Source organism: Pelodiscus sinensis, chromosome 2 (genome assembly GCF_049634645.1).
Source record: "Pelodiscus sinensis isolate JC-2024 chromosome 2, ASM4963464v1, whole genome shotgun sequence".
In the NCBI taxonomy this organism is placed as follows: domain Eukaryota; kingdom Metazoa; phylum Chordata; order Testudines; family Trionychidae; genus Pelodiscus; species Pelodiscus sinensis.
Window position 1 is genome coordinate 214,188,327 of NC_134712.1, and position 25,532 is coordinate 214,213,858.

The 25,532-nt window shown below is 42.3% G+C and overlaps 1 protein-coding gene across 7 annotated transcripts in view; it reads right to left on the reverse strand.

Moving 5' to 3' along the window:
* Window positions 1-25,532, reverse strand: part of AKAP9 (A-kinase anchoring protein 9) — a 179,971-nt gene that overhangs the window by 136,506 nt on the left and 17,933 nt on the right. For all 7 annotated transcript variants that reach the window (XM_075922392.1, XM_075922389.1, XM_075922388.1 and 4 more), the window contains exon 2: window positions 18,583-18,837. In XM_075922392.1, the coding sequence (XP_075778507.1) occupies window positions 18,583-18,837 (255 nt within the window). The remainder of the gene's footprint in view (window positions 1-18,582; window positions 18,838-25,532) is intronic.

Here is a 25,532-nt window from a genome sequence, read left to right on the forward strand (position 1 = left end):
ACTACAAAACATTAAACATAATTTCTATCTAATTTTGTGCATTTTAACAGTAGCTAAAGCCACCTGATGAAGTATATATAGTTACAATACTCCTGTTATTCATTAAAATCTAAAAAACCCACTCCTAGTTTTCTAAGGCCTTGTCTATATATATAGTTTTATCAGCAAATGCTCCTAGTGGAGATTAAGAATATAAAATCCCATTTAATTGGTTAACTGGTTAAACATGATGTTAAATCAGTTAACTGCTTACAGGGTGTGTGTGGGAGCGGTTTCCAGGCTGCAGCGCCTCTGCCTCTCCACCTCCCTGTTCACATGCAAAGCTGAGCAGCCCCTGCCTGCAACACACCTGGGCCTCCCATGGACAGGGGCTGCTCTGGATGTCAGGAGAGGCCCCTGTCTGTGATAGTCCCAGACCTGCTGTAGGTAGGGGCTGCTCCAGGTGACCAGGGCAGCCCCTGCATGAGATACGACCAGGCCTGCTTCAGACATAGCCTGCTTCAGTCCAATGTGCTCAGGCTCGTCACAGATAGTGGCTGCTCTAGACGGCTGCTCCAGTCCCCTCCAATTAACCAGAAAACTATAAGCATCATACTTTAAGGGTGATGCTTACTAGATAACTTTTCACATCCCTAGTGGAGATGCAGGTTACATAGGCAAAAGAGTGATTTTGCTAATATAGCCAATATCAGTCTCCTTGCAAAAAATAAGCTAACAGGCAGAAGTGATATTACTATACATGGAAATGTTTGTAATCTTGCCCTGCCCTCAGATATGATTATGCAAAGCAGTGAACAACTTTCATTTCCACTGAAGTTAATTGTTTACACTTAAGGTCAAGTACCTAGGCTCTTATCCAGCAATCGGATCCACATGCATTCAAACAATTACAGAAATAAGGCCTCGGTTCTAAAATATGTCCAATGAATGATCTGATTTATTACCAGATGTGGTTATTAATTCAATACAAAGCATCAGTTTAAGTTTCTATCTAAAGGGTTATTTGTGTAACAAAACTTCAGAGGTATTCACATGAAACCAATGCATGGCCTGTTAAAAAATATTACTCAACTTTCCCAAAAGCTAAATGATGAAAGGGTATACTTTAAAACTTAATTCAATTCCGACAAAAATGGTGGAAGGTATATATCTTGGCACATATCCAACATTCTTAAGTCAATTAGAGTCTTTCCATTTATTTAAGTCAATTAGGGTATGTCTACACTACCCCGCTAGTTCGAACTAGGGGGGTAATGTAGGCATACCGCACTTGCAAATGAAGCCCGGGATTTGAATTTCCCGGGCTTCATTTGCATAAGCGGGGAGCCGCCATTTTTAAAACCCCGCTGGTTCGAACCCCGTGCAGCGCGGCTACACGGGGCTCGAACTAGGTAGTTCGGACTAGGCTTCCTATTCCTATTCCGAACTACCTGGAACGAGGTGTACCGGTAGTTCGGAATAGGAAACCTAGTCCGAACTACCTAGTTTGAGCCCCGTATAGCCGCGCTGCACAGGGTTCGAACCAGCGGGGTTTTAAAAATGGCGGCTCCCCGCTTATGCAAATGAAGCCCAGGAAATTCAAATCCCGGGCTTCATTTGCAAGTGCGGTATGCCTACATTACCCCGCTAGTTCGAACTAGGAGGGTAGTGTAGACATACCCTTAGAGTCTTTCCATGGAGCAAGCCATGTTAGTTCATTCATTAATTACTATCAGAGAGATCTTCAAAGGCACAAATAATAGTTAGATGCCTAATTTCCATTGACTCTGAATGATGAAGTATTCTTTTGAAAATCTCCTTGAATGCCTATAGAACCCTTCTGTTTTTTGCTATTCAAATGCCATGATTTCTATAATTTTCAAAATGTAAATAAAATATGTAACTTCACATGGAAATAAAATTCAAAATAGTTATATTTAAAGGGTAAAAAAACTTTTATTTAAATATGAAGAATTATACATGGAGTCCAAGAACAGAAAGGACCACAGGCCATGTTTTAGAATCTGTTAATGCATGACTAAAAATTACTCACTCACTTGGCACCTACTAAAAAGAAGTTACTCACCTTGTGCAGTAACAATAGCTCTTCGAGATGTGTGTCCCTGTGAGTGCTTCACTCAGGTGTCAGTGTGTCCTTGTGCTAGCGATCAGAGATTTTTAGCCTAGCAGTGCCTTTCCATGCTGCACAAGTGCAGTAGCCATCTCATGCTGTCTTCATCCCTTAGCTAGGCGCACAGCATGGGTCCACCTCTGTTCCTTTTCTACTGGAAATCCTATCATGGACTCCAAAGTAAAGGGGAGAAAGGAAGGGTAGTGGAGTACCCACAGGGACACACATCTCAAAGAACTATTGTTAGTGCACAAGGTAAGTAACTTCTTCTCCTTCGAGTGGTGGTCCTGTAGGTGCTTCACTCAGGTGGCTAAAAAGCAGTACCCATGGTGAGGAGGTGGGTATTTGGAGTCATCTACTGGAAGAGGCAAGGATGGCATCGCCCACAGAGGCGGTAGGTAATGGTCCTTGCTGTAACGTGTAGTGTTGTGCAAAGGTATGTGAGGAAGACCGTGTAGCTGCTCTGCAAATGTTGACCAGGGGGACATTATGCAGAAAGGCAGCCGACATGGTCATCTCTCAGGTGGAATGTTCGGTGACTGTCTGCAGTGAAACTTTATTTTGGAGCCTGTAGCAGGTATTTCTGCAATTTGATATCCACCTGGATATGCATTGTGAGGAAATGGCTGTTCCCTTGCCGGGATGGATTTAGATATAAAAAGTCTATTAGATTTTCTAAAAGGTTTAGTTCCATCTATGTAAAAAGCGAGTGCCCTTCTTGCATTAAGGGTACATAATATCATTTCTCTTGAGCAGTCATGTGGGTTAGGGTAATAAGTGGATAGGAAAATGGGTTCATTAACGTGGAAATCAGAAATGACTTTTGGTAAAAATTTAGAACGTGGTCTGAGACTAATCTTATCACTGGTGAAAAGCAAACAGGTGGAAGCACCAGGAGGGTTGTGATTTCACCTATGCGTCACATGGATGTGATTACAACAAGAAAAGACACTTTCATGGCCATGTGCTGCATTGAGGCCATCACTAATGTCTCAAAGAGTGGTCCTGTCAGTGAGTCCAGCACGAGATTGAGATTCCATGGTGGAACAAGTGGGTGTATATGTGGACGTGCTTTGGATAGACCAGTTAAGAACTGTATGGTAATCGGATGAGCAAACACCAAGACATTGTTTACCAGTTCGTGAAAGATCGTGATGGTTGAGAGATGAACTCTTATGAAACTGATGGAGAGTCCTGCGTCGCAGAGGTCTATTAAGTATTCCAGCACGATACATATTCGGGCAATATGTGCTTTTAGATGGTGCTGATTGCACCATTTCTGAAACCACTTTCATTTGTTTTGATAGGTGTACCTCATAGAAGGATGATGACTGCAGAGGAGGATCTGTTTTACTCTGAGAGCAAGTTTGTCATTCTGAAACCATGAAGAAACTAGGTGGAGAGCTTCAGAGCCTGAGGATTTGGGTGACACATTCATCCATTGTGTTGGGTTAGGTACTGAGGACTGACTGGAAAGGGAATGGGATTGGCAATCGATAGGTAATGGAGGTAAGGAAACCAATCCTGTCTCGGCCGGTATGGAGCTATCAGCATGACCTTCACTTGGTCTGCTCAGATCTTGTGGATTACCCTGGAAACCAGGGGAATTGGGGGGAATGCGTATGACAGAGGGCCCATCCATGGTATGGTGAAAGAGTCTCCCACCGAGTGCTTGCCCTGGCCTGCTCTCAAACAGAAGTGGTGACATTTGTGGTTGATTTTTATAGCAAAAAGATCTATGACCAGAAACCCCCACTGTCTGAATATGGGCAGGATGATTTTGAGGCTGAACTCCCACTCATGTTGTTCAGAAAAATGTCTGCTCAATTTGTCTGCCATGGTATTTTGTTGGCCTGGTACATACATTGCCATTGGTGTGATGCTGTTCTTCATGCATCACTTCCAAAACTTGATTGCCTTGGCACATAGTAAGCATGATCAAGTATTCCCCTGTGTATTGATGTAATACATACATGGAGTGTTGTCCGTGAGGACCCGTATAATATGGCCATGGATAAGTAGTAAATGGAGAGAGGTGTTGCAGACTGCCCTGACTTCCAAAATATTGATATGCAGTCTCTCACCTCTTGATGCGACTATCTGCCCTGGACCATATGATGTTCACAGTGAATGCCCTAGCCCAGAAGGGAAGTGTCTGTAGTATTACCCATGAGGGATCTTGTCGGTGGAAGGGTACTCTGGAAAGGAGATTGCGAGGACAGGTCCACCACCGCAGTGACGTCAGCACCAACGCCGTAGGTGTAACTCGTTTGGCAAGGCTGTACTGATAGGAGATATACACTTCTGCCAGCCAGGCCTGTAGACACTTCGTATGTAGTCTCACGAGAGGTACCATGAAAGTAGTGGCTGCCATGTGGCCTAGGGCCTGAAGACATGTGTGAAGAGTTATCACTGGGACTTAGAGAACTTTGTCTATTATGATGCATGAGGTCTGAAAGCAGTTTAGAGGAAAAAGGCTCTGGCCACGGTAGCGTCTGGTAGTGCCCCAATAAATTCTACTCTCTGGATGGGATCCAGAGATTTCTGTATGTTTATCAGAACACCCAGAGGCAGGAGAAAACATCTCAGGTAGTATCTGTCATGATTATTGTATGTTGTCAAGAAATCCCCTTGATTAGACAGTTGTCTAGGCACAGGAATATGATAACAGCCTGCTTTCTGAGGAAGGCCATCACTATGGCCAGAGTTTTGGGAAAAATAGGTGGTGCTGGTGATAGCCTGAAGGGGAGGACATGGTATTGCTAATGTTCTTTGCCAACCATAAACCAGAGGAATGCTTTGTGGGCAGGGTGTATTGTTATATGAAAATATGCGTGTTGGAAGTCCAGGGCTGAAAATCAGTTTCCCCTCACCCAGTGCCAGAATGATAGTTCCTAAGGTCACCACCCTGAACTTGTTGTTGTGGACAAACTTGTTGAGTCTCCTGAGAGCTAAAATGGGTCTCCATCCCTTGTCTTTTTGGAAGTAAGGAAATAGTTGGAATAGAGCTCTCTTCTGTTAAATTTGGGTGGAACTCGCTTTATGGCCCCTAGGCTGAGTAGTTTTTGAGACTCTGCTTGTAGAAGAGGCTCAAGAAGAGGGATGGGGAAGGAGGGTGGTTAAGGAGTATAGACGTAAAAGGGATAGTTTAGCCAGTTCTTATGTTCTGAAGGACTCATTGGTCCATAGTGAGAGCCCACTGGTGGTAAAAGGGGTCAATCGATGGAAAGTGTGGATAATGTACACTGAATCTGCATGGTAGTCACTCAGGCCCTTGACCACACCTTCAAATTTGCTGTTTAGGTGCCACCAATTGAGGGGCGGACAATGGGTATCTTGAGATCTTCTGTTGGGCCATTATTTCAATCTGTTATCAAAAGGCCTCTGATGTTGTCTTTGGCAGGAGGTAAACCTTGACCTCTGGTATCTCTTTCTCTTATTGGGCAGCGAGTACATTCCGAGTGTTCGGAAGGTTGTGCATGAATCTTTCATTGAGTGGAGTACTTCATCAATGCTGGCTGCAAAAAGCTGACTTCTATTGAATAGCAGATCTTCTACTTTGGTTTGTAGTTTCCTGGTGACACTGGATGATTGCAGCTATGAGGTGAGGCGCATGACAACTGCTGTTGTGGTTGATCTGGCTGCCGTGTCTGTTACATCCATAGATGCTTGAAGTGCCATTTGGGCGATGAATTGGACATCCTTCTTAATGGACTGCAGCTGTTGTCTCTTTTGTTCAAAGAGGTCATGTAGCAACTTTTGCAACCTGGTATAGTTGGCATAGGTCTAATTGGCAAGAAGTGCTGTATGGTTGGAAATTCTAAACTGGAGGATAGATGAAAAATAGATTTTTCTTCCAAAAAGGTTGAGTCTTTTATGTTCTTTGTCTTGGGGTGTAGACTTGAATTGTGACTGTCTGAAGCGATGACAGACAGAATCTACCACCAGAGAGTTCAGCTGGTAGTGGGAGAAAAGAAAATCCATCTTCTTAGCCAGGACAAAGTACTTTACTATTGGCCCTATGATATGTGCTGTTTTTCTTGTACCTCTTGTGGGAGTATGTCTTTTGACTGTGCTACTCTTTTAAACAATTCCTGAAATTGCTTCACATCATCAGCAGAGCGAGAGGAGGAGAAAGGAAACACAGCCTCGTTGGGCCACGAAGAGGACTGCTGAGGTGGAAACTGTCTGTCGGAGTCAGACTGAAGTAAGTCATCTTCCTCTGCAGGACCTCTCTGAATTGTGACTGAAGGTGATGGCAGGGGATGGATTGGAAAAGATTAAGCAGTTTGTGGAGGAGACTTTGCTGTTATGTGTGTTGAGGTGGCCACAGTCGATTCTCAATATCAGTGCCAATATGATGCCAATTGTGATATTGGCCCCATGATTCCCTGGGTGGCCACTGTCATTGGTATTGTTGAGGTGGATAAGTCCATGGGGGACTGAACCAAGGGTATTGTAGATGGTGGTAAGGTGGTCAGTGCCTGTTTGAACGCCAGGAGCTGACTGAGCCAGTTGGTGATGAGTGCTGGAAAGAGAAACAGCTCCCATGTCTGGTGCCAGGCCCAGTGCCTAGGAAGGATAGGGAAGAGTAGAATGAAATATTCTCAGAATGCTGGTTCAGGCTAGATTCCTCAAGTTTCAAAGAATGCAGAGGTGTCTTATCTGTCAGAACCGGTGAAGAAGGCATTGATGGTTGTGATGTTTGGTGCTGGGGTCCTGTTGTTCTGTGGGGTCTCGGCTTTGGTGCTTGCGGTGCTGGAGCATGCTTTGGTGCTAATGTGCACTGGGACTCTGAAGGTTGTGACAGTGCTGGCGGGACTGTTGGCACCAGGGGAAGCAGCATGTCCACCTTCGTCAGTGCCGGTGCCACTAGTGTAGAGGTGGTACTCTTTCTCTTAGGTTCCTACTTGGAGCCTTTCATTGGTGCCGTTTTCCATTTTTTCATGGTGCTGAAGGTAGACAGCACTGGGGAGCATGCGACGTGCAAGGTTGATGGCATAGCCGGTAAGGACCGTTCCGGGGAGGCTGGGGACTTACGAGAGTTTCGTACGGGCAATGAATTAGCCCTTTTCCTTGGAGTTATAGGTGCCAAAGGAGCAGTTGTCTTTGTTTTTGACAGTTGAAGAGATTTCTGCCACAACAAATTTTGAAGACTCAACTCCTGGTCTTTCCTGACCCTGACCGTCATACTCTGACAGTGTGGGCATTTCTGCGTCACATGGCCTTCACCAAGGCACTTTATACATGAGGCATGCCCGTCTGAAGCAGGCACTGAATCTCTGCATGAGGCACATTTTTTAAAATCAGGAGAACCTGGCACACTGGTAAATTAGGAAGAACTAGGAGAAAGGGGAAAAATGGCAAGTAACGTTATTTTTTAAGAAAAAGGAAAGGAGAACTAACCAATGACTACAAATACTAAAACCTATGAACAAACTAACTAATTTTTAAAGATTTTTCCAGTGAGGAGAGCACTGCTCGAGAGTCCGTCTTCTGCCAAAGACAGTAGAGAAGGAACTGAGGAGGACCCGTGCCGTGTGCCCAACTAACAGATGAAAACTACTTGAAGATGGAAGTGTGCCTGAATTCTGAGCAATATGCCTTCTTAGCTTCCCATAGTAGTTGTGCTACCAGAGAATGTGCAGACAGCCACTGAACCAGACACCTACTGGGTGGTGTTCCATAATGCCAAAGGAAAACATCCTAAACAAATGCTGATCCAGTCAACATTAACCTTGGCACTGAAACCACATGGAATTACTGGAAGGAAGAAGGGATGTGGCAAAGAACTAGTGTTGCCTCAGCCACGAGTATGTAAGTTAAAGTAGACCATCCTGGCGCCTTTAATTTTTTCCCCATCTTTTTGAGATATAAATTTTAACAATTTAGCCTGCCATTTAAAAAAATCATTACCAGGGGGCATCCAGCATTGAAAACACAGCTACTGCGGGCTCCCTGCATTGCCAAAGGGCCCCAGATACCTGGGAGCAAGATATGAAGGAGGCAGCAGTCCAGGTCTTGTACAACAGAGAGCTCCTTCCAGGACTCCAGTGAGGAAGATAAGCTCCAGTACTGCTGAACTGTTTTTGCCTGGAGATGACTCCCAAACATCTGTCTGGTGAGGGAAAGAGCAGGGCTGTAAGAACAGAACTGAGGTCAACTCCTTGGACGGCCACATGGACAGTAACACTTGATCCCTGAAGGTGCACGGTGAGGCAAGGTCGAGTAGGCAGACAGAGCCAAGACTCTTGTCCAGAACTGGAAGGAGGAAGAGGACGAGATCCCATACTGGGTCAGACCAATGGTCTATCTAGTCCAATATCCTGTCTTCTGACAGTGGTCAATGCTAGATGCTTCAGAAGGAATGAAAAGAACCAGGCAATTAATAAGTGACCCATCCCCTATCATCCAGTCCCAGCATCTGGCAGTCAGAAGTTGACATAGCTAGAGCATCCCTGACCATTCTGGTTAATTGCCACTGAAGGACTTGTCTTCAATTATCTTATCTAATAGGGATGTTAGATAATGTGTAATTGATAATCATTTAACCACATCAAATTTTAGCTGTTACATGACTATTCAATAGTCCCCAGGGGTGGGAGCAGAAGACAGTGCTCTCCCAGCTCCACTTCTGGGGAGCCCCCTGCCACCTCATGCTGCTGTGTCTGTATCAGAGGCAGCAGCACAGAGTGGCAGGCAGGAGGCAGTCCACGAAGAGAGTTGGTTTGGCTCCTGCCACCTGCCCCTGTCTGCAGGGGGAGGGGGAGCTGAGCTCTGTGGGAGGTAGCAGAGGGGGAAGAGGAGGACAGCTGGCTCCACGAGGGCCAATATGCATGGGGAGCTTCCTGCGTGTATCAGCTCCCACCTGCTCCCCTTGCCCTCCATGCTGCTGATTCTCTATCAGAGGCAACAGCACAAGTGTGAAGGGTAACAGGAGCCGATGCTCATGGGCAGCTGGCTTAAAAGCTGCCTCCCTACAGGCATCAGCTCCCCTCCCCGCTGTCTAATACAGAGGGAGCAAGAGTGGGGGAGTGTATGTAGTCAACAGAATTAACCAATAAGCCCAGGCTTATCAGCTAATTGTTTAGTCGATTACACATTGAAATCCCTATTATTTAATTATTTATTGAATCCGATTATAGTTTTGGCCTTCACAACATCTCCTGCCAATGAGTTCCACAGGTTGATTGTGCATTGTGAGATGAAGTTCTTCCTCTTGTTTGTTTTAAACCTGCTGCATTTTAATAATCATTCAGCAATGGAGTGGCCTCTCCCATGGTAAGGGACTTGGCTTCCTTCTTGCAGCCCTGGCCAGTAGTCACTGCTCTGCTCTGCCACAACCATAGACTTTCCCACGTGTATCATCAGCCCAGCAGCCACTCAAGAAGTTCTCTGCAGCTGGGGTTGCCAGGTGTCTGGTTTTTGCCCAGACAGTTCGGTATTTTGGCCTTCCATCTGGTAAAAATAAACAGAGAATACCAGATATGTAAAATGTATTTTCTGTTTTCCTCAGACGGGTGGCCGGCAGCGTCTGCGAGGGCAGGGGGAATGAGGAATGAGGTAATTTAAAGGTGCAGCGGCCTTTTTTTTCCTCGAAAAGATGGCTGGCGGCATCTGCAAGGGTGGGGGGAGTGAGGAGTGCAGTAATTTAAAGGCACAGTGGCCTTTTTTTTGTTGTTGTTCAACCAATTTTTCCCTGCCTGTTCAGGATTTTGTGTGAAGATATTTGGCAACCCTATCTGCAGGCCCACTGTTGGGGGAATGAGGAAGCTCACCCCTGCCTGGGGACAGGGCCACAAACAATGGAGAGCTCACTCTCATCCTCCTTGCAGTCCGGATTGAGGGTTTGCACATCAGGACCTCAGCCTTTGCTGCATGTTACACCTCAGGGATTGGTTGTCTCTATCCCTGAAGCAATGCATGGAGTCCTCTGAGGCCCCGCTCTTTTACCAGCTAGCAGTGCTGGGGGTCTCTATTCTGTTCTGGCAGGACTGCAGCCTTCCCTCTTCCTTGCTTCTGAGGGAATGGGTGTTGCCAGCCCTGCAGCAGCTCAGTGAGCCCTCTGCAACTCAGCTGTCATGATCCTGTTCCTTCATCCCATGACAGCAGGGGTGCAGAGGGTTTCCTGTGTTGCTGCAGAACTGGCGACACCCATTCCTGCAAGGGTGAATGGGAGGGGTTGCACTCCTGCTTATTTTTACTGACTTTTTTTTCCACTGATTTCAGCATTAGCTAAAATGACACTTAATTTGTCGGTTTATACCAAATCCTGCCAAGCTTATTACAGATCGTAAGTGGTAATCAGCAGGTGTGAGAATGTCTGAGCCTTGAAGTTGTTGATTTACACCCACTTATACATAATATGTGAATCTTTGACACCAAAGTATGACTGAATGGAAGAGTTAACCACGAAATTCAAATACAGAGGATAACAATATGTTCTAAATGCTGATTGGCTCCTGGGACACATACACAAAAGACTAAACTACAGTATACAGTAAATCTATATAAATGTTGTTATGTAAATGATGCTCTTCCTACCGCTGCAGTGGACAGTCATGGATCTTATTTATTTGCTGATTTCCAAATCAACAGGATTAATCTTTATTAGACAATTTGGTCTGATATTAGAGTTCTGAATACAGTGTCTCCAGTACAATCAGAAGATTTGACTTTTTATTCTTAAAAAAAACCACAATTGTGAGAAATCCTGCGTGGGTTCTCCCTCTCAGTTTCAATGTGCAGTAACAGCAGATAATTTCTTAATTTGTTTGGCTCTGTCCCACTCTTTCTTAAGACAGAATGTAAGCATCCATTGATCCAGTGAATTTGAAGGGAACTATGACATACAATCTGAGAGATTCTCTGTTGACTGAGACCACATAGACCGTAATGATGATCAGGACTCAATACAGCATGAAAACAGCCTTTTCATTTTACTCCTTTCAGATTGATTTAGGAAGGCTTACAACTGACATTTGGCACCAGCAGCGACAGACAAAGAGATAACCTCCTATTTTTGACTCAGTAACAAAAAATGTCTCAGATTAACTGAATCTAAAATAGAAAAAATATCACATTGAACCTCTATGGTTCAATTTTACTTTTCCCTGTATAATATACATTCCGTTTCTCCCCAACTTTTATTTCTAGAATGTTCACTCCCAGAAAAGACTAATAAAACAACATCTTTGATGTGTTTTCAATGTGTTTATGTCACTGATATTATATGGCAATAATGGTGATTATGCTTTTGGATTACACATCCTTACATATCCTAACAGCTCTGCGCTGTTGTTTCTGAGTTGCTAACTGAAGATACAACATGTTCTCTCATCCACCTGGGTAGACTATTGTAGATGTGCAATTTGTTTAAAGTTTTCAATTTCTCTTGTGGTTTACATTCTAGATCTAAATGTAGTGTGAGGGAATTCAGAGAGAGTGAGTGAGGGGGAATAGATACACTTAATATTCTCTAAATTTAAAGCCAAATCATCCTGATTTCAAAAAAATCCCATCAAGAAAATAACAAGCACCAGGAGTAATGCAGGCAGAAGCCCAGCAACAGAGTGGGAGCTATCCCAGTTTATTGTACCTAATGTAGCATGTACCTATGGGCAGATGGTGCATGTGTGCATTTGGTGCAAGGAGCCTCAGAGAAAAATGTACAGGCTTTGAAGATCAGAGTGGATGAACTGAGGTGCTAAGGGAGACACATAGATATAGATGAGACTTTTTGGAACACAGTAGAATGGTCCCACTTCTTTGTTGAGGAGGATGAAAGGGCTAAGGGAAGGAGAACATCCAATTGGGGCAGAGGGAAATGCTCCCATAGTTGGGACCTTCCTTCCAGATGATGTTATGGTATCCTCTCATACTGAAGATACTAGAATGGGGGAGGAAACACCATTTATTAGGAAGAGACAGGTATTAGTAGGGCTCGCTGAACCGCAGTGAGCCCTGCTCGCCAGCCGCACTGTCCAGCGATCTGCGCATGCGCAGATGGTTGTGCGCATGAGCAGATCGCCCGAACCCGGCTCTTCTGGGTTACAATCTACTCACCACGAGCGAGTAGAATGTATTATTTGTCAAGCCCCGGGTATTAGTAATGGGGGATTCAATCATTAGAAACATAGACTGGGGAGTTTGCGATAACTGGGGGAAACCACATGGTGATTCAAAATGATTGTACTTTAAGTCCTTCTTTTACACATTTTTCCTTCTTTTATTTCTAAGGGAAAAAGCTTTCCAGCTTTTCCTCCTAATAATTTATTTGATCACCAATAAATCTGATTGTTATTGTCAGAGTCATCATCATGCTAATACATATGCCAAGTCATTTTGTGGATGACTTGGCATATAGGACAACCGATAAGAGAAACAGGTAGATTGTGCATACAAACATTTATCAACTAAAAGAACTTTACAATCCCTTAAAAAGACTGTTAAGGCCCAAAGGCTTGAGAGCACTTACAAATTGTACGTGTTCTTGAGATTATGCCAGAGTTCTACCCAACCATCTCCACTCTGAGCTCCCAAAGGCCCAATTCTAGTCACTTGTTCATGACTGCATAGGCAATTGGATCACATGATCTCAGATTCTTGGAAACCGATGTAACTCGGCCTGAGTTCCTTTCAGGTAGCACCAGCTGGACTTAATTGAACCTGCTGCATTTTTTCTGACATGCCACAGATTTAGAAAGGGAAAATAATGGTATAAATGAACACACAAAAATTAAAAACAGAGAAAAAAGCCCCAGAACGATAGTGTTTTTCTTCTGTTCTTGGGATAATGTGAAGAAGTTCATGGATTTAGAGAAAAAGTAGTGGCAGATAAATCTTGTTAACATTTCATCTATAATAAAACAGATTCCCAAGTCAACAGAACTACTTTTAAAAGGGATCATTCTTATGTCTCAAAAGAAAAGAGATGATGCTCCCAATGGCCCTGATTAAATTCCAAACAAATTCATGGATTCTAAGGCAGAAGAGGTCATTGTGGTCATCTAGTCTGATCTCCTCTACAACACAGGCCATAGAATTTCCCCAAAATAATTCCTAAACATATCTTTTAGAAAAACATCCCATCTTGATTTTAAAATTTGTCAGTGATACAGAATCCATCACAATCTTGGTAAAGTGTCTATCACTATAGTGCATGTTTTCTAATCCATTTAATCATTCTTGTGTCTCTTCTTTGACCCCTCTCCAATTTATCAACATCTTTCTTGAATTGTGGGCACAAAAACTGGACACAGTTTTCTTGTAATGATAGCACCAATACCAAATACAGAGTTAAAAAAAACCTCTGCTCCTACTCAAGATACCCCTTTGAATGCATTTTTCTTTGCCTGCCAGACCGATACAATATGCTTAACATTTCAGGGCTCTCCCTGTTACCAGCAAGTGTTTATTTAGTAGATATATTATTTATTTTGAAGGTATAACATACACCTTGAATTGCATTTTCTCTTATTAATACTGAAAAGTTAAGCTGCCTCTAACTTGACATCATGTATTTTGAAAATTTAACTAGCAAAACTGAATTTTTTTACGTCAGAAGTAACTGAACTTAAAAATGAAACCTGAACTACCTAACAAGATGCTGCAGATCTCAGGTACTAACCTTGTAAGAGTTAGAGAATGGTATGGAAATAAAATGTACAAAATCAGGATAAATTTTGGCATGGACTGAAGCTGAAATTCTTTGATCTATTCTTAAGACATCTTACTAAGCACTCACTTGCCTTGAGAAAGTACAATCAGGAACTACTGATCCAACTTTATTTTGATTTCATTTATTTAAATCAAAGGGGCTTGCTGTATAATTTAGGTCCAAAATGCTGTCAGGTATGTGAGGCTGATCTTGGAAGAGATCAGCTTTTTAAAGTTTTTTTTTAAAACAATCTAGTACAAACAAATTACTAACCTACAGAGCAAATCATTGCCTTTGTGAGACAGGCAACTAGAGAGAAAGGAATTTAAAACAAACATAGGGCAGGCCCAGAGATTTAAATTATACGGTATACAAGAAATCCCTCTCCAGATCTCTCACTTTCCAAGTGGGGGAGTACAACTTTTCTCAGATAAAAAAATAGCAAGCAACTATGGTGTTAGGGCATAACAGATGAAGTTCAGAAGAGTGATATAATAATAGGAAAAGAAAGATTACTATTTCTTAATAGTTACTATAATGAAAGCTATAGTAATATTCAGGACTCTACCAAAAACAGACACAACTCTCCCCTCTTGTCACTATTCTTAAACGGACTCCTACATAACACTGTGAAGAGAAATGCCTGCCAGACTGTTACCAGCTTCTTTCAGGGGAACCATGATAACATGATTAAGGAATATTAATGATATCTGTGCCTTTCAAAAACCACAGTCTTCTTCAAGTAAAAGGTTCTGATGAGTTTTCCTAGTACATTTTGCTAATTAGAGGGATTAGATACCCTTTTAACCCTGAAAGAAAAAGGGAATTGGATATCTTGTGAAATTCTCCCGGGAAAAGAGCAAGAAAGCCCATAAATTGAAGTAGCCAACAAGACGGCAAATGTTAAACCATAAAGAAAACAAAATGATCCTAGTAAAATTCAAGAAAGGGAACGAAACATTTCAATCCTTTGAATAGATTCCCTCCAATCTAAGAAAAGGAACCCATACAGTAAAGAAAGAGAAACACTGATTCCACCTGCTTAGGTCCGCATCAAGAACTAGGGTTATTTCAGGACTCTATTTTTAAACTGGAGATTATAGTTCCACTTCATGATAGGAAAACTCAAATAAGAAAAATCACAGAAAGCTATGCTTTATTTTATCTATAACAATACTAGAAAGGAGTCCAGTCATGTCACAAAAATGTTATGTACACCAACTACTAAATATATTTTGTCGCACAAAAGCAAAAAACAAAGACATATTCTACTACAAAGATGAGGTAAGAAAGAACTGGAAATTCAGCTAGAAAATAATCCCTTGTAATGCTTCAAGTAATCTTGCCTTAGATCTTTATAGGATGTTGTGACATGACAGTAATGTTAGGTGAAAGAGTAGACAGCTCTTAGAAAATGCCTTGTAAATCCCAGTTGGAGAGATTAACCTGAACCCAGCTATTACTTTGGGCTGCACCTCCATCTGAGCATACTCTAGTCTGATTATCATAATATAGAAGTTTGTCTATCCATACACTTACAGCACTAAACAGTATGGAATACATAAAAAGCTATTTTGGCTTTTTAGCTCCTTCACCGATACTATATTGAAAGATCAAAGTTGGAAGATAAAGGTGAACTTCCAAATCAGTTCTCATTTAGCTTAACTAACATGGTCCTAATTGAAACTAAATGTAATGCAGCAAAAAAAGTTCTACATTTAACAGCAACTTCATTAAGATGAAACTCAGTGGTCTTTGGGGAAAAAACTACATATAAATAATTAGCAAGATTCAGATTATTAATTAATAGTGACAATATCTTATAAATTTTAGTTACAACCACCTCAAAAATTTTCAAAAACTTTAATATAAAGTTTGTTGCTGTTGTTTTTAACTTTTTAAATTAATTTTAGGCTCTATCCCATTCAGGACAAATGTGAATTAGAAGAATACTTGCATCAGTGATAGTAGCAGCTACAAAACTAATGTAGAACATATATTCAGAACATTAGAACGTAGAACATATATTCAGAACATTCAGAGCCACAAGAATTTGATTAGGTAGGTTTTTCTGTACTACTATATATGTGTAGATACTGCTCTTATTATTCCAACAGTTAATCTTTCCCTTTCCTCCCTGCATAATAGCCCCCTATCCCATTATTTCCTCCCACCCACCTCCATCAAGTTACCTGCCTCTTTCCTTTTTCCTATAATAAAATCAATCAAAGGAGAGACAGACTAGTCCAATATTATACCTCTTTCCTTCTTTTTCTTTCCTTTCTGTCACAATAAGAGAAGTCTCCTAAGTTGTTTCTCAAAACTAGTTTTTCTTGCCCTGACAGCTTCCTTCAGGACCCCTTCCTGAAGGAGGATGCAGCTTGTGATCCTCCAGTGGAAATACAGTTTACTGAATGGAGCAAACAGTTCAATTGTGTTACTAGTAGGAGTGGTTCTGAACACAGGAAACTGGGAATACAACATCAAAATTGAAATTTATAGATTACATTACTGTTCAACTTGCAAGAAGCCTCTGAAATATCTAGTTCATGAGTACAACTGCATTTTAGGGGATTCAACAAAAGCTAACAAAATAAAGAAGACAATTTTGGCCATGCTAAGCTTCTAAATCAGGGCTGGGCAAGATGTGGCCCTGGGCACTTTGTTCCTGGAGTTGTGTACCTTAAGCTGACCTGCCTGGTCTACTATAGATCAGGCCACCAAGTTTAAGGTCAGAAGGGACTCTTTTAAATGTCTATCTGTATATCAGAGGCCTTTAAATTTCACCCAGTTGACACAGTGTTGAGCCCTATCAATAAATTATGTTTGACTAAAGCCTTCCTTGGAGAAAGGCATCCAGATCTGATCTAAAGACATCAAACATTAGAGAATGTACCCAGGGCAGTTGGCTCATCCCCATTACTGTTAAAAATTGTGCATTATTTCCAGTTTAAATTTGTCCGGCTTCAGCTTTTAGCCATTGCTTCTTGTTTTACCATTCTCCTCTACATTAAAAAGCCCTTTGATACCCAAGAAGGTACTTACAGACACTATTCAAGTCGCCACTCAGTCTTATTTTTTATAATCTTTAAACAGATTGAGCCTTTTAAGTGTTTCATTTTAAATTATTTACTCCAACAGAATTGCTGTGGCTCTTTTCTGCACCCTCTGCAAGTTTTGAACATCCTTTTTAAAAAGTGGACACGAGAACTGTATTCAGTATACTAGTATCTGTCTCATCAATGCTGTAGGAGATTAAATTGCGTTCCTATTAATGCTTAGTAATTCTCCATTTATACATCCAAATATCACATTAGCCCCTTGTACCACAGCATCAACTGCGAGCTCATGTTGAGTTGTTCATTCACTATTGCTCCTAGATCCTTTTAATAATCAATGCTTTAGGATACAGTCTCCTATTTTGTGGACATGGCTTGCATTCCTTGTTTCTAGATGTAAATCAATAGTACTGAATTTTGTCATGGGAACTCTTATCCAATCAGAACTGAACTGAGACTGCCAATCCATTTCACACTGATCATATTATGACCTTTAGCGAGTAAGCATTTTGAGTTACTAATGACCATAGTTATATTATCCCTGAACCATCCAATTCCTCCTCCTCATTAGTGTTTTCAAAATAAATTCAGAGTCACCATTAACCAGCAAAAGTCAAATTACTTTATGAATACCAGAAAAATGCTTAGTTTTTCGTTTGTTCTCTTTACCACTAACCACAACTGGACTTATCTAAAACTATAACAATGCAATATCAGTGACATACACAGCTGTGAGGATGGTACGTACAATCTGTATTATTGATAAGAAAGTCCTTGTACAGAAGCCAGCCCCAGATCAGCAGCATGGAGATGCAACCCTGGTTGCCCCAATACCCATTCAGTTTTGGACCAACAATCGGAGGAGCAATGGGGCCAAAACTGAGTAACTGATATTGTGGCTGGGTGCACAGAGTCACTCAGGTTTGTCCCCGGAGCCTGTTCATGATGTGGGGATGGTGGGATCAAAACTGAGTGGAGTTGCAATCCGACACATGAGGGTCACAGAGTCACTCAGACTCAGGTTGCAGAGACAAACCTATGTGGCACTGCTACCCACCCTGCATTAGGCCAGTGTTCCTCAAATGCAACCACCAGGGACTTTTCTTGTGGCCACAGCCCCCTGGGCTGTGATGGGGGAGAGGGCAAAGTAGTACTCCCGTCCCATTGCTCCTGCATGCACTGCTTTGGTGTTGGTTGTTGGGGTTACTAGCAGGGACTAGTCCTTGCCCTACTCTGGAGTGACTTGGGGCACAACACTGTAGAAGCAAGCAGCCAGTGAGATCTGCACCTTCCCAGGGGCAGTCGGACTAGGGTTGCCAGTTGACCGGTTTTGAACCGGACAGTCCAGTATTTGAGCTTTCTGTTCAGGAAACAAATTGAGAAAAAACAAATGAGAGAATATAAATGTCCGGTATTTTCTAAATAAGATGTAATGTAGATTGTGATGTAATGTCAAGTGTGTCCAGTATTTTTGTTGAAACCATCTAGCAACCCTAGGTCGGACTCAGACTTTGAGCTTTAGCCCTGCAATTTAGCAGGCTCTACACATGAGGCTTCAGGCTACAGTCCTGGCTCTGGCTGCACAACAGCAGGCCTCAGCTTTGGGCTCCATCCCTGGGCCTTGCCCTCCAATTACGAGACAATAGGCTCGGGGGCAGGGCTCCAGGCTCCAGCCCTCTGCTGCCTCCTCTCATCCCCTAGCCCATCTTTAAGTAGAAAATTATGTAATTGCTTAAGACCTGATGAACACTTACTTCAATGGTATAAATCTGGTCATGTTTAATAATTTCTCCACCACGTAAAGTTCTCATTATAGCAAAGTCGGCAGTAGCTGTTGCTCCTCTTTGACTGCTGTGTGTGGATGTCTCATCACCCTGTGACGGGTCAATATCAGGACCATCTTGTACCGATTCTTCATCTTTGGTGTTTGATGCCTTTTTCTTTTTTTTCTGCTTCTTGGATGCATTTTGCCCATCAGATTGTGCTTTCCGTTGCCTAAATTGGGCAAGCTGCACATAAAGAGAAAATCCTGTTAAGGTGAAAGTTTTCTTCTTTATTACTAATGACACCAATTATGAGAGCTTATGGACTGTTCTACATAAACCTTCTACTAATCTCTGAAGAAAACAAATCTGAGGTTAATGCTGCATATTCCAAATACCATTCAATACAATTTAATATAAACTTTAAAATAATGTTTTAAATGCACACTATGTAATTAGCATAATGAGAATTTAAAATAGATCTTTGCAGGTTTTATATCAGTAATTACTCACTTATTGGATAGCTATCAAGAAATTAAAAGATTCAAAGTTAAACATAAAGCACAAGTCAATAAAATAATCTTTGATCTCATTTTCTTAGGAAAACTTACATTTTTCTAGTTTTATAATAATTACCTTACATCCCATGAGACTATGGAACTCATTCTATCTGCTTTGAAACAACAGTGGAAGACTAACCGTTTTAATACCAAATAAGTAACACTGCACGCTTCAGAAAAAGTTAGTTTTAGAAATCAAGAAAATCAGACAAAGCCACTAACAAACCATAAAAGAAAGTAAAATACATCTTTAGGAAATAGTCTAACCAAAAAAAAAAGCAAATTACAAGATACTCTACCTTGTAGCAAAACATGATGATAAATAGTCACTGGTGATCCAGACACAGCACATTGAAAAACCAATTAGAATGTAAGCTATTCAAATACTGTAAGACACTGCCTTTTGCAGAGATTATCACTTTTAATCAGATATAATGGTTTACATGTGAAATCCATTTAGAATATATTTTTCTTAACTGGTACAGAATTTCAATTCAAGAAAAAATAATAAACCTGTTTTTTCCAAAAGTAAAAACAAAATGTAATGGACATCAAAATGCTATCCATCCTCACTTTTTATTATCCCATCTAAAAAGTCCAAAATGAATGAGTGCTGCAAATCATTTTACTTTATCAAACATGTACCTTTACAATAACAACATTTAAATAAAGTCCTAGACCTTCATATCTATTTTATATTCTTTAATACCCAAGTATGAGGCATTTTAATAAACCCACTGTTGATTTGGAAAAACATTCTATCAAATAATAAAAGAATATTGCAATTTTTGCTCATGATATTCACCAATCTAGAGAGCCAGGCTTCCATTCAAGCTCGTTGTCAACACTCAAGTGGGTCAATTAGGATTTCCAGTTTGGCAAAGATTTTGTTCCTGGTCTGTATTCTGTGACAGTGCACGCTGTCACTTCTGTGTTTTCTAATTGTCTTTCAACCTCAAGATTGCTGAGAAAGCCATAAATTAAGCATAGATGCTACATGCAAATGAACTAAGATTTCTTCCATAGCTAATAATTTTGTATCACTGCAAGAAAATATTTTCTTATTTCTCCAGCACAATCCTGCAGCCTCTTGTCCATTCTAGACTGACAATGTGGCATACTCCCGCTGTGCTCAGATGGACCATGAGATTTGCTGAGCCAAAAATGCTCACCTACGTATTTAGCATTTTCCTCCACTCTGTCTTCATTATCTCCTTAATTAGTTTACATATTTAACAAGGCTTTTTATAATTTAAAAATAAATGCAACTTTTTAGTATTTCAGAACATCTGCAGAAGAGTAAGTACTTCTGTATTTTCACACTAAAGACAGAGGAATAAGAAATAGGATCCATTGTAGACTTATCTTCTTAATAGAGGGAAGATACTAATTCTCCAGCTCTTCATGAGCAATGTAAGCACGTAGTCGACAAGCACAGTGTTTCTCAACCTTTTTTTTTATAAAGTACCCCTTTTTCAAAAAAAAAAAAAATTGTAAGTACCTACAGTTTTCAGACACACACAATTTTTCTCTACCATTGCAACAAATTTGTTTAAACAACTTATTCATAGCTGGGTGGGTGATGAAATTTGTGGGTGTAAAAAGTACAAAAATAATAAAACGCTGTAAAACTTAAAACAAAAATTCAGTTTTCTCCAAATTTCAGTTGTGTTGACGTACCCCTCAGACTTCTCTCAAGTACACATAAAACAGATATCAGGGTCTTTCACAGAGAGAAAACGGTTACTTGCCATTTTAACCAGACTGACCATTCTCTCAATGACCTTAAAATATGCATATTGCTTCAAAGAGATTTTAATTCCAGACTTCAAAAAGAAGCCTCAGAACTGTCATTCATGATTAAATTTGACACTTTACTTATGGGCCTTAACAAAGATGCTAATTATCTCACCCATTACAAAGACAGCTTCCCCAATTATCACCCCTAATATCTGTATCTCACAGACACTAACCTTCCCCTCTCACCCCCCTCTGTTCTAAAATCTGATTTGTCAATTTTATGTGTGTTCACTTTTTTTTGATTGTATCACTTTGGTATATATGGTCGTGCCAATTTTCTTCCTCAAATTGATCTGAGGAAGTAGGTCTGGCCCACGAAAGCTCATCACCTAATAAATCATCTTGTTAGAACTATGCAGCACTTTAAAAACTGTCTTTTGTTTCAGCTAGACCAGACTAACACGGCTGAATTTCTATCACTATCCTAAGGGTACTCATACCACTGGTTGAGAAACACTGGACTAGTAGACTACCTGATAAGCCTAGGTAGTCAAGTCAACTACTTGTTTTCCCTCCACCTCTCCCCCGCTTTCTTGTCTCTGTATCAAGAAGCAGGAGGCAGTACTGGTGGGAGCCAGCTAAAAGCCAGCTTCCCCCAGCACCATCTCCCTGGTGCTGCCTGGCCCGCCCCCCCTCGCTCCTGCCTCTATCAGAGATAGCAGCACAGGGAGTTGGGGGTACGGGAGGCTACTGTGAAGCACACTGCTGCCATGAAGCATATTGCCTCCCACTGGGGAGCTGGGACCCCCCACAGACAGGGGCTGCTGCCGGAGCAGCCTCTGCCCACAGTCAGTCAGGGCCACTACAGACAGAGCCTGCTCCGGCCGAGCAGGCAACCCAGCTCAGTCTCAGCTCGCGCCAGGTCCGGGACCTACACCCATTGCACCTCTGTAGTTCAAATATAGTAGGACTGCCTGTGCACCCAGCTCCCACTACATTTAAACTGCAGAGCCACAGTGGGGATAGTTTCTGGACCCAGCACCAGCTGGGACTAAGCACCTTCCCTTATCAACTAATCATGTCGTTGAGAGAATTTTTATTGACTACACAATTAGCCAATTACCCGCCTCTTAACATCCTTACTCCTCACAATACTAATACATTTTCTGAGGGCTTGTCTACACAGCATGACAATGTGTACCAAAGGGGTTTGATTTGTAAAACATTCTAATTGACCTATTAAGACCCTGCCGAGGAGCTAAAATGGCAACTAGTTTTCATTAACATAGTTCTGTTTGAGACTTCATTTAAGCTCAACAAAACAGCTAACATCATTCTTGTCATAAGAATAACACCAAGTATTTTTAAATGTAACACTGGTACAAGTCGAAGGTTGTATCCTTCAGAAGTAACCAGTGAGAATTTTTTAAGAGAGCTAGACAGTGTCAGATATCAAGCATTCTCTTCCGAAACTTGATCCCAGCTTTAGGTAATGCAAAAGCATATCTTGCAAGTCTAACACTGTCTGTGCAGCTAAAGTTGCTACAAGAAAATGTAATTACAAGTTTCCTGGAAAACACACACACACTGATTCTAAAGTATGTCATCAACTCTACAAGGGATGAAACCTTACATAATAGATAAGAGGTAAATACAGCTTCATCCAGTGCAACTATATTCGGGTATGTCTACACCACCCTAGTTCAAACTAGGGTGGTTAATGTAGGCAACCGGAGTTGCAAATGAAGCCCGGGATTTGAATTTCCCGGCCTTCATTTGCATATTGCCGGGTGCCGCCATTTTTAAATGTCCGCTAGTTCGGACTCCGTGCCCGCGGCTACACGCGGCACGAACTAGGTAGTTCAGATTAGGCTTCCTATTCCGAAATACCGGTACACCTCGTTCCACACAAAGTTCTCTGGTTTGCCTCCTCTTGGATGCTGCCCCATATATCATACCGAATACAGTGACCATCTTGGTATCCATGGTATCCACAATACTCCCATACTACAATAATCTGTTTAAATAGGGTTGATGTCCCTAGCTTCTGTTTGCCAGAAGCTGGGAATGGGTGTTGGGGGATGGATCGCTTGATGATTACCTGCTTTGTTCATTCACTGTGGGGGATGTGGCACTGTCCACAGTTGGAAGACAGGATACTGGGGTAGATGGACATTTGGTCTGACCCAGTATGGCTGTTCTTATGGTAGACAAGAATTTGGGAAAAAGTCTGTTTTTGTTTCTTCCACATTGTAGGTGAAACAGATTAGTGTCTTTTGAATAGCATAATTACTCACATGTCTGGTCATAGTTATGGCTATCTTGATGGAAAATTTGTAGTACTAAAAAGTATATACCTAGGAACAAACAAGATTTTTATTTTTATGGGGCAGTACATCGTGCTCATACCATAATAGCCACAATTAGGGTGTTGTTTTAGACGTGTTGAGCACCAGCAACTTCTGCTTATCATGGCAGATCTGGACTTGTTTTATCAGAGTGTGAAGGGGTAATAGGCAAACATAATTGAGAATCTAATTGTTAAATCATAAATTGAGTTTTTGTACTATATATGTGTATGATGATTCTTTTGTCCTGTTATCCATATAGTTCTTATTTCATGAACTTGCCAGATATTGTCTTGGGCCTGATATGTGGTAAAGATTGGTGTGGCGAAAGTAAATAAGGAAATCTTATTTACTTGTTCCCATAACTCACCAATCATGTTTTTATAAACCTCTATCATATCCCCCCTTAGTCGACTTTTGTAATCTGAAAAGTCCCAGCCTTATTAATCTCTCCTCATATAACAGCCATTCCATGCCCCTTATCATTTTTATTGCCCTTTTCTGAACTTTTCCAGTGCCAAGATTTTTTTGTTGTGATTATTTACCAGCAGTATGAGTAGGGAGGTAAGATTGTAGCCATTTAAACAGGTAACTGATAAGCATAAATTTATTGATTACCCAAATGGTTAACACGCGGCTCCCAGTGTGCACCAACTCCCAGTGTGCTGTATCACGGTATTTCTACACTGCAACACTATTTCGAAATAGCTAGCGCAATTCTGAAATAATTAGTCTGTGTCTACACAGCAGGCAGTTATTTTGAAATAGTGTCAAAGTACGGTCAAGCTAAAGGACTTCTTGCTCTGACTGCTGTAACCCTCATTGTACGAAGAATAAGGAACATTGGAGGAAGAGTGCTCTATTTCGAAATAAGTGCTGTGTAGACGCTCCCTATTTTGAAATAAGCTATTTTGAAACAGGATACATAATTGACATAGCTCAATTTGTGTAGCTTATTTCGAGTTAAGCCCTGCAGTGTAGATGCACGCTCAGCAAATTGTGTATCTTATTTCGATTCTATTTCAAAATAGCTTATTTTGAAATTTGGTGCATCTACACAGCGCCAAATTTCAAAATAACATGCTATTTCAAGACATCCCTTAACCCTCATGGAACATGGGTTACAGGGATGCCGAAATAGCATGCCTGTTATTTCGAAAAATATTTTGAAATAACATTCAGCTTATTAAGATGCAGGGTAGCTATTTCAGAATACCTCTGGTATCCCGAAATAGCTGTGCCGTGTAGTACATATAAAGATTGGTGTGGCGAAAGTAAATAAGGAAATGTTATTTATTTGTTCTCATAACTATCCAATCATGTACAGCAGGCATGTCAAACAGGCCTCTGGCGGGCCACATTCAATCCAATCAAAATTTTTTTGGCCCGCCACTACATTTTATGAAAGAATAAAGTGGGGCCACTGGCCGCTCGGAGCACATGGCCAAGTGCAGATCCCAGCCGGCCGGGCCGCTCTGCGCATGACACACAGTATGTGTTCACGGCCAGCCAGGCCACTCGGCACCGCAGTGATGGCTCACGGCTGGCCGGGCTGCTCAGGTTAAATGAGAAGGTTAGTTAAACAGAAATTAAAAGGTAGAGTGACTAAACTTTTCAGTGGTCCCCAACCTTTTGGGGCTGCCGGGCGCCCGGGGACAGGGCCGCTCACACGCCGGACACCCAGGGGCGGGCCCACACATGCGCCCAGGGGAAGGTCCGCACACATGCCTGGGGGCGGGACCACCCATACGCTGCGTCTCCGGAACTGGCACCACCCATGCGCCACACTCCTAGGGCTGGCGCTGCAACTATGCTGCACGCCCAGAGGTGGGGCCGCTCATACGCAGTGCGCCCGGGGCCGCAACAGCCCATGTCCCGTGCACCTGGGGGCGGGGCCACCACCGCCCATGCACTGTGTGCCCGGAGCTGGTGCCTGTGTCATGTGCCCAGAAGCCAGTGGCAGGGCCGCCCATGTGCTGCGCGCCTGGGGCCGGCGCCTCCCATATGCCACGCACCCGGGTTGGCGCCGCCCATATGTTGCAAGTCCAGGGTCAGCACAGCCCTCGCGCCGCTCACTAAGGAGCAGAGCCGCCCATGTGCTGCGCGCCCAGGGCCAGTGCCGCCCCTGTGCCACGCGCCTGGGCTGGCACTGCCCTTACGCCGCACGCTTGGGGCTGGCACAGACTTCGCGCCACGCACCCACAGGTGGGGCTGCCTAACCACCGCGCGCCCAGGGCCGGCACTAACCATGTGCTGTGCACCCGGGGCCAGCGCCGCCCATGTGCCCAGGGGC